Consider the following 14806-nt stretch of genomic DNA (forward strand, 5'->3'; position numbering starts at 1 on the left):
GTTTTTTTATAAAAAGGACTACTACTCAGCCATAAACAATGAGAAATTAGAGACATTTATAGCTAAGTGGATGCACATTGAAGCGATACTCTTAAGTGAAATAAATAGGACACACATGTATAAATACTGAATAGTTTCTCTGGTGTGAGAAACTGAAAGTGTAAATAAGGACTAAATGTATAATAAGTAATGTGAAATAGGAAGAAAAAGGGCAAAGGGGAAGCAAGTGGGAGAGCTAGAGGAAAGGAGAGAAGGGAATGGGATTAATATGAGAAAATGGAAAAATAGGAACAAAATCTTTGTAAATAGGGAGGACTGGAGTGGTTGAAGGGAGGGCTGGGCAAGGGTGAAAAACAAGAACCAAGAGAGACTATGTAAAGGTGCAAATTTCCAATGATGAATGTCATTATATTGTATACCTAAAATGTACCAATGATTAGAATGAATAATCGATAATGCAAAATAGGATGAAAAGGTCCAAAGTGGTAGGGGTAGTGGGAGGGGCAGGGGAAAGGAAAGAAGGGAAAGGAAAAATGCTGAGAAATGGAAAAAATGGAAATAAAGTCGTTACGAATAGGGAAGGGTGGAAGGGGTGAAGGGAGGGCTAGGAATGGGGAAAAAATAAGAACCAAGATGCATTATGTAAAGGTACAATTCCCAATGAGAAATGTAATTGTGTTGTATACCTACAATGTACCAATAAAAGAATTTAATTTTAAAAAAAAGAGTTAATTTGAACACCAAAAAAAGTGAAATTTCAAGTTGAGTAGAACAAAGGTAAAACAAAACACTATCTAGAATACTGGTAATTTATTAGTAAACATAAAGCCCAATCATCAACCAGTCATGGATAAGATGGCTCATGAACTTTCAAATAAGACATCAATAAAAATAAACTGTAAAAAAACAATTTGGATTGTCCTAATTCTAACTGCCCTAGTTCTCAAATGTGTCTGTTCATTTGCTTCATTTTATTTTTAAGCATGAATTTGCTGATAAATATTGTGTCACACAGATGTCAGTCCAACTGTGCTATTTCTCCTTTGTTCATCCAGCAATTGATCTCAGCCATACCTCTTGAATTCACCCTTACCAGGAACATTGCCAGTGACACAAACAATTTCCAGGAGCTCTTCCTCATTCTGTCAAATGCCATAACTAACAAATAACTCTTGAATGTTTTTCCCAAACCAGCACTGACAGATCCCACAAGTCCATCCTATGATCTGATCCAGACAGGGCTCAGTCAGGAAGGTAAGTCAGAAATGAGGTCATATTTCTGGACCATTAATGGGAAGAGTGGTCATTTGAACAAAGAAGTAATGCTTTGTGCTATTAAAGCTGAAGTAACTAGAATATGATGGTGCTGATCTCATCAATGGTTTAACCCACTGTTGAGTCATATTTGAATGGGTTATTTCAGGAGGTGAGACCTAGATGGAGGAAGTGGGTCATGAGGGCATAATCTTTGGGACTGTATTTGGCCCGTAGACCCTTCCTTTCTGGTTCTTCCAACCTGGTCTGCTTCTGGGCTGCCATGAGTTTAGCCACACCCTTCCACTTTAATGTCTCTGCCTTGGAGCCAGCTGTCCATGGACTGAAACCTCTGAAACTGTGAGCCAAAATAAACCCCTTTTCCTTTAAGTAGAATTTATCAGGTACTTTGTTCCAGTTATAGGAAAGCTGACCAAAGCGTGCAAAATTTGGGAGTGTAAGGTTGGTTTCCTTCCCAGGGGTTAGGAAACCGGGGTAAGTTTGGAAACCTAATAACCACAAAAAGCCTACTACTGTTTCACCACAATGTGCTTCACAGAATGGTAAAATGGGTAATTACTCTCAAATTGGATTGCATGAACAATGAACGTAGAAGTAGCTACACAATTTTTCTCTTAGAGATTCAAAAAGCATACTAGCATATTCAAAGATAAAACAAGTCTGGCAATAAAGTTATCTATTTATCTTTGTTTAGTTTGCTATTTAACATGCAATTTGCCTAATTTTTTAATTTTTTAATTGACAAAAATTGTACACGTTTATTTTATACAACACATTTTTGCCAAACCCTTTAGACCACTGAACACCTATTAAGGTCTTAGAGATCAGGGATCCCAAGGAATATGCTTGAGGAAAACTAACCCACTCAGTCATTCATATTTACTGCTGCTTCTGGATTTCCTAGGCATTGGTCATATGAAGTCCTACAACAGTAATTCTTAAACTTTTACATACACATGAATCATTGGGTATCTTTCAAAATGTAGCTTCTGAGTCAGCAGGTCTGCAGTGGGGCCACAGGATCTGCATTTTTATTAAGCTTCCAGATGTTTCCAATACCACTGTGACACTTCCAGAAGCAAAGCTCTACAGGAACACTGCAATGGGAAGTCTCTCTTGTCCCCAATCTTATCTTACCTTCTTAATAATGAATCTTCCTAAAATGCTACTTTCACTACGTCATGTTGCTGGCTAAAAACTCTCAGCGGTTTCCTCTTTCCTGCAACATTAATCATTCAACAATAGGCACTTTTTGAACATATTTATAAATGTGGCAAGTAGATTAAGAAAATCTCTGCCCTTATATAGTTGAGAATACAGTGAATAAGTAAGAAACAATATGCAGAATGACAGGAGCCAAAACAAGAAGTAAATGGGTAATTTCTTGAGACTTCAGTTTCCCTCTGTGTAAAATGAGAGTTGACATACAGCACTGGGTTTATCAACCCACCTGTACGTTGCGGTCACTGATACAATCAGCCCAAACCAACTCACTACAGTCTCTCAGTATCTCCTGAAGGAAGGCAGCTCCTCAGGTGACTCTCACTGACTACTATTCTGGACAAGTGACTCCCCTGGTATGTTGTCCTAACCATCAGTAACCACACCACAATAAACTTGTTAGAATGCAAAATCTCAGGGATCACCTCAACGTACTTACTCAAAAACTTTAGGGGTGCGTCCCCAAATCTGGATTTTAACAAACTCTCCAGGTAATTCTAATACAACCTCAATTTTAAAAGCCACTGGGTTAAATAATCAGTAAATTTCTCTTCAGCTCTAAAATGCTATCATTTTTGACCTCTCACAGCCTTTTCAAGGATGTTGGATATCCAGACTTTTATAGACTAGAAACATAAACTCTGGAATTGGACCTCCCAGATTCAAAACACAGTTTTACACTTAACCACTGTGCACTCTTAACAAATTATTTCTATTGTTTGTGCTCCAGGTCCTCTTCTATGTAATGAAGATGATAATCACACCTAGTCTCAAAAAACTGTTATGGACATTAAAGAATCACTGAGCAGTGTGCCTGGTAAGGACCATCTCAGATCACCACTCAATTATTCACCTTACTGAGGTTTTCCTCGGCCACTCTATCCAAAATTACAACCCACTCCTACCATACCCTTGTCTCCTCTCCTGCTGTATTGTTCTCCTTTGCAATTACTATTTACTAATGTACTACATATTTTACTTGTTGCTTCATTTACTATCTCGTTCCACAAAAATGGAAGATTTTTGCCCATTTTGCTAAAAGTTGTATCCCTACATCTAGTATAAGGTCTAGAATATTACAAACACTCAAAAAAAATACCAATGGAATGAACCAGTGAGTAAATGTTGACTATTAACATTATTATTAGCAATCTGAACACTGCTTTATCAAAAGCTAACAATTCTAATACTTACTGTTTCAACTGCCCTTAGGTCTTATTCTGTGTTTTACTCTGTTTCATACCTAAAATGTCCTTCTGTGTAAAGTCAGCCCAGTCTAATTTCCACTTATGTTCCAACTCTTGAATATTCTCTATTTACATCTCTGGTTTCCTGAATCTATACACTGTTTACTATCTGTATCACACAATTGAGCACTTAATTGTCTTGATTTAGTGTCAGTGAAGTGAGTCACTTCTAAGTAATTTACTGAAAGAGGCCACGTCATTCATACAATAAGAATTCTATAAGAACAAGGCCCCACAAGAAACAGTAGGAAACCTTACCATTAATTACCCATGTTGTTTTCAAATAATGAATGTGGCACCTTACATTTTACGAAGTTCTTTTATAACATCGCCCTAGTTTTCACCAGGTAATCTCAAAGACTGTATCTCCTTTCTCTCAGTTTTCCAAGAAATGTTTAAGTAAACTCTGAAGACCACATTTCTTCAGGGGGGAAAATAAGAACACATCATAAAGCACGTAATAGACGCAGGAAATCACCCAAGAAGTTGGTGAGGTCACACAAACAGGTGAAACAAAATTGCCTCTCTTGTCCCCTCTATCCTCTGGCCAAATGGGTCTGCAAGACTTTCCACCCTTCCTGTGCAGCGGTCCAGGCAGACACTGCCAATTGATCGAGCTGGTAGAGAAGGGCAGACCCCTGCCATGCTAACCTACTGTAGCCTTCTCTCTTCTAAAAACACAGGAAGTGAGGCCAGGAAATTTCAAATGACTTGTCCAGACACATAAATGGTGCCAGAACCAAAACCAAAAGTAGCCTCTAAACTCTGTGTTCAGGACTCTCAGTCCCTCTTAATCCATTTCTGAAATTCAGTATTTCAATTTCCATTTTAAAGCAATCAAAACATGAAAAGCAAGCCTTTGACAGAGGGTTTTATATTAATGCTCATGAATATAATGCTGAAATGAAAAATGACAGCTTTGAGCCAAGTGATAGACTGGATTGGTCAGCCTGTTATTTTTCAGTTCAGTTTATTTACCTAAACTGAGAATGCGCCATGACTGGAAATAGACAAAACAGATCATTTGAATTCTGCTGTCCTAGAAAAAGAAAAAGGAAATAGTCTTCATTAATAGGAACTGGGCTCAAATCCAATCCTGAAATAACATATTACTGAGTCAACTCTAAGGTGACTTTTCCCTCAATAATCGCAAAGCATTATTTTAAACATAACTTCAACACTGAATTTAAATTTCTGGAAAATATACAGACTTGAAAGCATACGAAGAAGAGGTGTGGGAGACAAACATCTATCTTTCTATAAATAATGACTATTTCCTCCTGCATTTTAGAATTATAATTTTTCAAAGAGCCTGTCTCCAAATCATAGTTTCTAAATACTACAATTACTTTCTTATTGCAGTTAGAATGAAACTGACTTGTCAGATCTCACCTCACCAACTGGTAATCCATCTTGATTGCTCTCATTTTTAGGCATGCTATAATTGAAGCTGCTTTTTTGAGATAAACTATCCTCTAATGCAGTTAGAAATTGCCTCTGGCCCTGTCTGCAGTAACTAAGGAAACAGGAAGCCAACTGGGAGTCTGGTACTTCCCAGAGTAGGTCCGTTTTAGCAACTTCATGACTTAGTTACAAGGTACCAGCAGTGGGTCTGTAGTGAGACCTTTCAGCTAGAACCCAAGGCGGAGGAAGGCAGAAGGGCACAGAAGCCTCTCCTCCAGGCACCGCCAGGCCAGAGAGGGTGCTGACACAGCTACTCAAGTGCGCTGCCCCTGCTACACAAGGAAGATGTTAGCACCTGGATATACACGGCAACAATCCCAGGGGGCCTCAGAAAAATCTAGCCACAAAGCCATGCTTGCTAAGAGAGCCCCAGACAGCTAGAGTGAGTCTCCCTCCACCACCAGCAGCAAGCCTGCTTTGGTGCATTATGAATTGAATTGGAAAAGAAAAAGGAAGCCAGAGTTCTGGTCAGTCCTCACCTGGGTGTGAGCTCTTTCCACAAACAGGGTACTTGTGACTTCTGAAAAGTGGACCAGTATTTCCTGAAGAATAGTTCATGGAACACTAGAATACTCTGCTTTCTGGCCTAATTGTTCCAAAAATTCAGAGATCACTTCCACTACATCACATTACCGAATCACTTTTTCAGCCAACACACTTATTTGTCTGGAGAAAAGGTAAGTTCTTAAATTCAATAAGCAAAAATTTTTTAGTTGACACCTCAGACACCATTCAAAATACAAAGCCCTACTGCTTTCATAATAAAACCCTAAATTCATTCAAAATTATTGTATGCTGCTTAAAAAAACACAATAGAGAGAAAACAAGTTTTATAATTGAGAAGACTTAATTTAGAATCACAGTTTTTTCCTTCCCAGCTCTGTGATCATGAGCCAGTTACAGAGGTACCTTGGTTCACGAACTTAATTCGTTCCACGATTCTGGGGAAGATGGCCACCTTCATGTTCATGCAGGCAAGATGGCTGTGGTCATGTTCATCACCTCATGAGGAGTTCATGAACAGAAGCAAAATTCTTTTCGAACAGAAGCATCCATGAACTGAGGTATCACTGTACTTCAAATTTCTGAGCCAGTTTTCTCTTTTGTAAAATAATCATAATAAGACATTTCTTATATTCTGAGGAGCACAGGAAAAGGACCCCCCAAAATGCTTGACCCATGATATAAAACAAATATTAATTTTCTTCTCCCAGTACCTTTTTACTAGCAAAGAAAATATGTGTGTAAAAATAATTTTAATAGCATACATGGTTTAAAATCTTAAATAAGATGACAGGGTCTTTTCTATTTAACTGTATTTTATTTTGTTAATTAAAGCAAGTGCTATTCACGTATGTAATTGTATTAAAATCTGAATAAATTATAATTAAGTCATCAGGTTGAAAAATTGAAATAGTTACCATACTGTGGATTTCTTTTTCCAGGAATATGTTGCAAATTCATTTCTCTTCTAATCAATCCCACTATGGTAAAATACAAAGAAGGAGAATCTATCCTTCTTCAATTGAATAATAGCAATGTTTTATGGCCTCTTCCCCACAAAGACCACTTTATTTGTACCAGGTAACATGCATCTCCCAAAGTATTTCTACTTATTTAGCTTCCAGAGCCTGCTTATAGCGTCTAATATTGCAACTCTAACACTGTGTACAGTGTCAAAGGCAAATACATGCGGCCCTGTGAAAGAAGACTAAGAAGAAAGTGAATTTGTTGCACCTAAGAGAATAAGCAGAGACCATGTTTTGCCCAAGAACAACAGCAGCCTTGTCCATCTGTCTATCATCAAACTGAGTTGTGCCCACTACTCATCAACGGGAGGTGGCCATGTGGGTATCACACTAAAATAGAATTTCTGCCATCAGGAAGATAAGATGGGGAGGGAGGAAAATAATTAACCATTTCAGGATCAGTTTCTAGGTTAGGATGAAGCATACAAGAATCTCTGCTCGTTTCTTACACATGGTTGATATACCTTTGCATGCTTTTATTCACTCATTAAACATTTTCTGGATGCCTGCCTTCTAGATGGCTGGCATTGTGCTAGCCACTGTGGGCGCAAAGAATAATTTATTCCTCTAGGAACTCTGTTTCATGAGAGGGACAAAGAAGATAACAAATAATTATAATACAGCAATAAGGTAACTGTTACTGCACATGTAATATCATATGAGAAGCCAAAGAAAGAAGTAATTAACTATGCAGAACTACGGTAAATTTATAAATTTTTAGGTCGTCTTCTCTAGAATATTCTAGTGTTGGTATATATGCTCAAGAAATCAAATACAAAGGTACAACAGAAAGTCCAGGCATGAAAAGATGGACTTTAAGCAGCTATGTTTGTCTTACAATAGAGGAAAAATGCTATTGTCTTTACCTTCATTTATTGTAGTCTTTAGGTGTGCATGTTTAATTCTTTTATGATTTTTAACCTTCCTAACTACATCTAAACATGTCAGTTTCCATTATACCAGTATGCTTGAAAATGTGACCTTTTGTGTATCACCAAGTAAATGTAGATGTACACACAGATGCAGCTGTAGAAATAAATACAGAGTAAAGATAGCTTCTTCTTTCTGGAAATACTATTTATGATGTAATTCTTAAATTTCACAGTGACATTTTGCCTTCTAGGCAATATCCTAATAGAAAAGGATTGGCATTTAGTAAAATTAAGATGTTAATACAAATAAATCCTCCATATGCTTTAAGACATGCTGTAAAGACCTTCAACCGAAGAAACAAATAGTGAACTGAAGCACTCCAATTTAAACTAACATAGAAAGTCTGAAAACCATCAGCTTAAAAATCCTATTTAAATGTCTATTGGCTTTGTTGCTAACACACGACCTTGGAAGTTCACATCAATTTCACATGAAATTTAGTATTCCTCCCTGAGGCCATTCTTGGGACTAAAAGCTTTGCCAAGTCTCATCTCAGTTATCGCTGCCTTTACCATTTCTCTTTGTTGTCCCTGAGCCATGCGTTTCACCCTGCAGCTACATGAATAAAGACACAGTGTTTCCTCCTTGAACTCTAGCTCTATCACAAGAACAATGCACATTCAGAAGTGGAACGTGGGGTATCTGGCTCCAAGTTTAGGCACTCAACTCACCAGGGTCTGGGTCTGTCTGAAGGACGCACTCAGGATAAGGGCCACACTCTTCCCTCACCCTGTCCTGATGTCCTGCCCTGGAGGCCACCAATACTGAAGTGCTCTACCCACTGACAAATTCAAGAAAACATGGTCACATTGTTACCATGGCCCATCAATCTACAAAGATATCTGAATGCTAAATTTTATCTCTAATCTTCACTTCACTCACATTAATCTTTTTTTTAGCCCCAGTACTGGGGATCAAACTCAGGACTTTTCGCTTGCGAGGCAGGCATAGCACCACTGAGCTAAATCCCTGGCATACACATTAATCTTTTTCACATGTCAGAATTTCACTTGTACTATATCCCTTTATAATAAAAGCCACCGTGCCCATGGATATAAATATCTGCCTAGTGTTTTTATTTTGTCCATTTGTCATTCTGTATAAAACCTTAGTCACTGTTCTCGATGAGATCCTCTTAATGTAGCAGTGTGCCGGCTTCCCAGGTACTTTTGTAATTATTTAATGCTGTCCTCTGATAGGAGAAGTGCTGGTGCCGGTGCCTGCTGCTCTCCCTTCTCTAACAAGCATACAAATAGTGTCCTATGAACACATATGTTTTAGCCAAGATCTATGCTATTTTCCATGTTTTTGTCACAGATATCCAATCAACATAGTTTTGATTCATTGTATATATACAAACTACCCCCAAAATGAAGTTAAATAATAAAAAGTAAATGTCCTCACAGACTGAATTAAGTAATAACTCAAGTCCAGGGACTTTGACACATAAATGCTAAAGAGAAAGTCATTCATTAACTTAAGGTCAAAAGGCTTCCGAGCAACTTGACCTTAAATAGAAGCCGATAGAAGCAGTAATTGAGAGCAGTTTATTATTATTATTATTTAACGGATGCTACTGTGAAGGAAATGGTTTATTTTCCTTGATGAAAGTTGTGGTATCTCCTCTATGTTTTCTAATATTCAAAAAAAGCGATGTGTATCAGAAAAGCAGCCTGGAAAAGAGCTAGGCAGCTTTCAGTGTACGAGGGTGTTGAGGTTCCAACACTCCAAGGGCGTGCCAGCTCTGAGGTCGTGAGAAAGGCTTTGCAGTTCAAGCACTGTTAGCCATGGCAATAACACTTCAATTTCAGATCACATGAACCAATCCACTATAATACAGTAGTTCCAGCAATTCTACTTCAAATTCACACAACCATTTGTTAATGCACTTCTGAATTTCTCTGTGATCAATAACGACAACAACCATTTACTGAGCATATATATACAACTTGGGTTCTCTGCCATTTTAATTCTTACCTCAGTCTGTAAAATAATTACCGTTATTGCCTTTTACAGATGAGCAAATAGGCCTCTGTCTTAAGCATGAGTATGTTAACAACGCTGCACTTATGGATAAAAGGAAAAAGGCTTGGATACAGACTTCCTTCCCTGTAACACGTTCACAGCTTAGACGGGCACTCCTGTCGTGACTGCCCACAGTGCACAATGCATTTGCAACCCTCTGGAGCAGGTGTAGATTCAGACGCGTGCCTGGGCCCGCATTAAAAAGTTAATTAGATGGAACTTGAGAGCCTATTTCTAGTAACTCTTTTAATACACTCATCCGAAAATCAGAGCTCCTTTTAGCTTTAAACTACATGTTTTCTATTTTTTACTTGAATGTATAGTTAAGCCACATATTTTCATAGTGAGGAGATAGGTTTTCCGTCAAGAAGAAATAGAATTTTCCCTTAAGGAAAATGGTTTTCACTTTCAATATGCATTTACTAAGTAACTAGTTTTTCAAAAGTTAAAGACCAAGCCTGAAGAGGGCAAAAAGATGAGTCCTGGTGTACACCTGCAAGGGGCTTAAGATCTAATTATGGAGACCGAAATATGTAGTTTAAATCTGAGCAAAGTTTGAAGCAGAGCCACGGCTTGCCTCTGCAAGAAACAACTTAGAAAAACAGGTGGCCTCTCCGAGGAACACACTGGCTTGGTCCCAATATGAAGAAGGTGGCTAAAAACAAGAATCATCTAAGGTAAAATGTTAAAATGAGAAGATTCTGATTCTAGCAGTGGCTCTCAGGGTGGAGGAAGTGGTTTAAGAGAAAGGGAGCAATTTTGGAACTGACACCATCTGCCTGGTGACGTGCTTTACAAGCCACACTGTCCCTGCTGGTCACATCAGAAAGCCCAGGGATGGAAGAGTAAATGATTTGCATCTCGTGTGCCTTAAGAAGGAACAACTAAGAGCCACATTGACGGCCCATGTCTTTAATCTCAGCCATGCTGTTGAGGCAGGAGGATTTCAATTTCAAGGCCAGCCTGGGCAACTTGCTGAGACTCTATCTCAAAATAATAATAAATAATAATAATAGGGGCTGGGATGTAGCTCTGTGCTTCCTGTGTTAAATCCCTAGTACCACACACACACAAAATATTGAGAGCCATAGTGTCTAACATGCTGCAGTTTTTCAGCTCCTGACACCTTAGTGTACATTCACTTTTCTGTTTGTTCGTATTTCATAGCAACCCAGGTGAATATCTAACACCAGAGTCCAGATCCAGATTAAGTCCAGGACTTAATTTCAGCCGGTAAAGATTACCTTCATCACTCATTAAGAGGCTGTCTCTTCAGAAGAAGGCCTGAATCACTGCAAACTTGTGTTGCTTAAACAGGAGTCTGTGATAAAAACAATCATGAAGATGGTTATCGAAAACAAATGATCTTAACTTTTTTAAAAAAAGAAACATAACTTTCTGTGATTTATACTCCTTAAAAACTGGGAAAAATTGTTACCTAAGTCTCCTCTACACGTAAAATCTGAAGCTATCTACTCTCTTTTGAGAAGCTATGTGTCTCTTTCTCTCCTTTATTACTAAAACAAAATGCTAAGAGCACAGTTTGCCGAGTCTATCTTAGTCTTTGTTCTTCAGCTGTTCACACTTCGCACTGCACCTGTGACATGTGGGCAACCCAGTGATGTTTCTACCTTGTTCTCTGCCCACACCTGCCTTTCTTTAGCACTCACATTACATTTGTATGTTTTCCTGCAACACTTACTAACACACTCATTACAGTACACACCCCTTTTATTTTGGGTCTAGCAATTTTTTTCTGTTTTAATCTTAGTAGGAATGTCTTTCTTAATGACCATACAACACGTTAATATGGAAAAATTTAAGTTACAAAAAAGCATTTTTTAAATGAAGAGGTAGAGCTACTTTTTTACCACATAGACGCTGATGAAAAAATTTGTTATTTTAGCACTTTTCCTATATGTGCTTTTTAACTTTCTACTTTGAAATAATTTTAAACTTACAAAAGTCACAAAAAATAACAGCTCCCACATACTTTTTGCCTGCTTATACCTTTAACATGTTAACATCTTCCATAATAACATAATTATCTAAATCTTCTATGTACATACATTTTGACAAAGTCGAAATCACAGTGTTTATTCACTGGTGTCTCTATATAATAGCATCTTCATTTATATTATTTTAAAAGTCTTCAAAAAATCATTATAATGTCCAGTGGCATACTGTATCAATTCATGTTGCACTTAACTATTTCCACATTGTTGGATGTTGAAATTATTTGAATTTTTTTCCATTATTAATAGCTTTCATCAATAGACGTTACTATGGCTTTTTAAAAGCCTACTAATTTTATAGGCCAAGAAATGTTTGCACATGTTAAATTGCTTTTTTAATTATTATTGAAAGTGAACATTTTGAATGCTTATTGGTCATTTTTTATTTCATCTTTCATAAATTATTTAATTAGGCCCTTGCTCTATATACTTATTAGTGTCCGAATGTGTTACTTACAAATTTATGTAAGGTTTACGTATTAGGAATATTAAGCTTTTGATTTAAAGACTGTCAGTTTTTATTGCTTGATATTTGCCTTTGAATTATTTTGCTCTCATTTTGATGATCTGAAACCATTTTCCAATTGTAAATATATATTTATAGTAGTGTAAAATATATTTTATCATAATAATTGAAAGATATTTCCAAAGGAATAAGATCTCTATTTCCTGTTTCTCAAACTGAGACCCACTAACCACTTAGTATTTGAAGATGTGAGAACTACAAGAATTTCCTTTTCTTCTTTTTTTTTCTCTTTTCAGGACTTTCCTTAATTTGTATACTATTCAAATTTAATAAAAACTACAGTAGACATGAAAAGTTAAAGGAGGAATCTGTGCTTACAATGAGATGGCCTTTCCTACACATGAAAACGTTTATCAAGGGATCCGTTTATATTCATGTTCTCCAGCGGTAAGTATTTTATACTAGCTTAATGTCTTAGAAGTATTTGTAGCTAAACTAAAAACTAATTTCTTTTCCGTTGTTACAACCTACAAGTTGAGAGCCGTATCCACTTCTTGGTACCAAATGGCTTCGATGTCCCCAAATGGCTTCACTGTCCCCGTGTGCACCACATTTTCTCTAATGTCACCCGTTCCTGCCCTTCGACTGCAATACCCTCCCTCTGCTCTCCCACCATCGCCAGCTGGAAAACTCCTGTGCCTCATCCTCTTTCCTCCCCACGACCCACAACTGTCTCATGATTGTATTTGCCGTTAGTTTTTCTGTCTGGGCTACATTATCCTGGCAGATCCTGCATGGCTGTTACCCCTTCCCAACGTCAGTACTGGAGAACAGGAGGTGCAGTCACCACCCTAAGTCCTGTACCCAGTGAGGTTCCCCATAGATAATCCGAGCACCATTAACATTTATAAAATGCACTACCCATAAAAAGAATCATCTCCTTAGAGAGTTAGAGGAAGCTCAGCCTTGTTCCCTAGATTCCACTGCTAAGTGATATGGCAAACTCATCTTCCAACTCTGCCGTCACGTGTCTTGTGAGCCTCACAGCTTCTGCTAGGCACTGTCAAATGCTTTCTGTTTGGTGAGAAGTGGGTCAGAGCCAAGATAACACCTTTCCTCAGGAAGATGATTAATAATCAACAACTGTTTTCTTTAGCTTTTTCATTTAATTTTAAACTTGAGGGCAGTTGGAAGATACTATAATTTGAATGCGTGTTCCTTCTCAAGTTTTTGTTGAAATCTAACTGCCATTTTAGTAGTATTGTGAGGCAGGACCTTTAGGAGGTGATTAGGCCATGAGGGTCCACCCTCAGGAGTGGATCAATCCTGTCATTGTGAGAAGGTGATCCTCACAATAGGATGAGTTTACCCTACTTTGTCCCTCTTGCTAGCTCCTTTTCTTTTCTCCTCCAGCATGTGGCACCTCCTGCCATGTTGGGACATAGCAAAAACGTCCTCGCCAGGTGTGGTCCCTCCACTCTGAACTGCCTAGCCTCCAGAACTGTGAGCCAATAAGCTTCTGTTCACTACAAATCACCCAGTCTGTGGCATTCAGTTATAGTGGCATAAAACACACTAACAAAGAAAAGTAGAGAAAAGAGCTAATTGCATACCTTCTAACCAAATTCACCAGTTGTTACCACCTTGCCACATGTGGTTTCTGCCTTACTCCATGTACATGAGAGTGTCCACACACATACACAGACATACACACACACCCATACTCACAGCACTTTCCCTGAGCCATTTCAGAGCTACTTGCAGAATTGCGTTCCTTTATTCCTAAATACTTCAGTGTTCATTTCCTAAGGACAAGGACATTCTCATATACAACACAATGCCTTTGTCAAATTCAGGAATCTAGCGCTTATCCAACACTCTTATCTAATACACAGTCTATACATATTTTGCAACAATTATCCCAGTAATGTCCTTTATAAAAATCCTTTTCTCTGATCCTTCAAACTTACACATTACACCTGTTTGGCATGTTTGTTTTTCAAGACATTGAAATTTTTCAAAAGTACTTGAGCAGTTCTTTTGAAGAATGTACTTTTGGGTCTGATGTTTCTACTTGATTGGATTCATTTTATGGGTATGCATTTTTAGTAGTAATACTGTATAAATAATCTTGTACCTCTTTCAGTGTATACCACTGAAATTATATCTCAATTTATCCTATCATTTATGATATCAACTTTGACCACTCAAAATTGGTCAAGTTACTCCACTGTTAAATCATCATTTTCATTTTTAAATTAATAAGTAGTCTTTGTGGAGATATTTTGATAATATGTATTCTTCAAATTTTTAGCATCCATTGATTATTCTTCTGAATCTATTTCCATAATGGTTCCAAAACAGTGATTTCCTATGTTCATTGTTCCTTCTTTTTTTTTTTTTTGGTAATGGGGATCGAACTCGGGACCTTGTGCTTTTGAGGCAGGCAGCAGAACCACTGAGCTAAGTCCCCAGCGTTCCTTCTATGTTTATTAGTTGATGTAACATTCTTTCTTGTAAAAGTTCATTTTTGGGAGGGAGGGGGTACTGGGGATCAAACTCAGGACCCTGTGCTTGCAAGCAGGCATGGTGCCACTGAGCTAAATCCCCAGCCCCCTGAAAGTTCTTCTT

General features: G+C 37.8%; 1 protein-coding gene across 8 annotated transcripts in view; it reads right to left on the reverse strand.

Moving 5' to 3' along the window:
- The window catches only part of Slc44a5 (solute carrier family 44 member 5), a 357115-nt gene that overhangs the window by 287541 nt on the left and 54768 nt on the right, over positions 1-14806 (reverse strand). For 6 of the 8 annotated variants that reach the window (XM_021255531.2, XM_021255527.2, XM_021255530.2 and 3 more), the window contains one exon: positions 10939-11015. The exons of the other annotated variants lie outside the window; for them this stretch is intronic. In XM_021255531.2, the coding sequence (XP_021111190.1) occupies positions 10939-10951 (13 nt within the window). In that variant the 5' untranslated portion in view covers positions 10952-11015. The remainder of the gene's footprint in view (positions 1-10938; positions 11016-14806) is intronic. 8 annotated transcript variants of the gene reach the window in all.

This window comes from Heterocephalus glaber, unplaced genomic scaffold, assembly GCF_053883595.1.
Source record: "Heterocephalus glaber isolate CG9 unplaced genomic scaffold, H.glaber_assembly_v1.0 deba00001442, whole genome shotgun sequence".
Taxonomy (NCBI): domain Eukaryota; kingdom Metazoa; phylum Chordata; class Mammalia; order Rodentia; family Bathyergidae; genus Heterocephalus; species Heterocephalus glaber.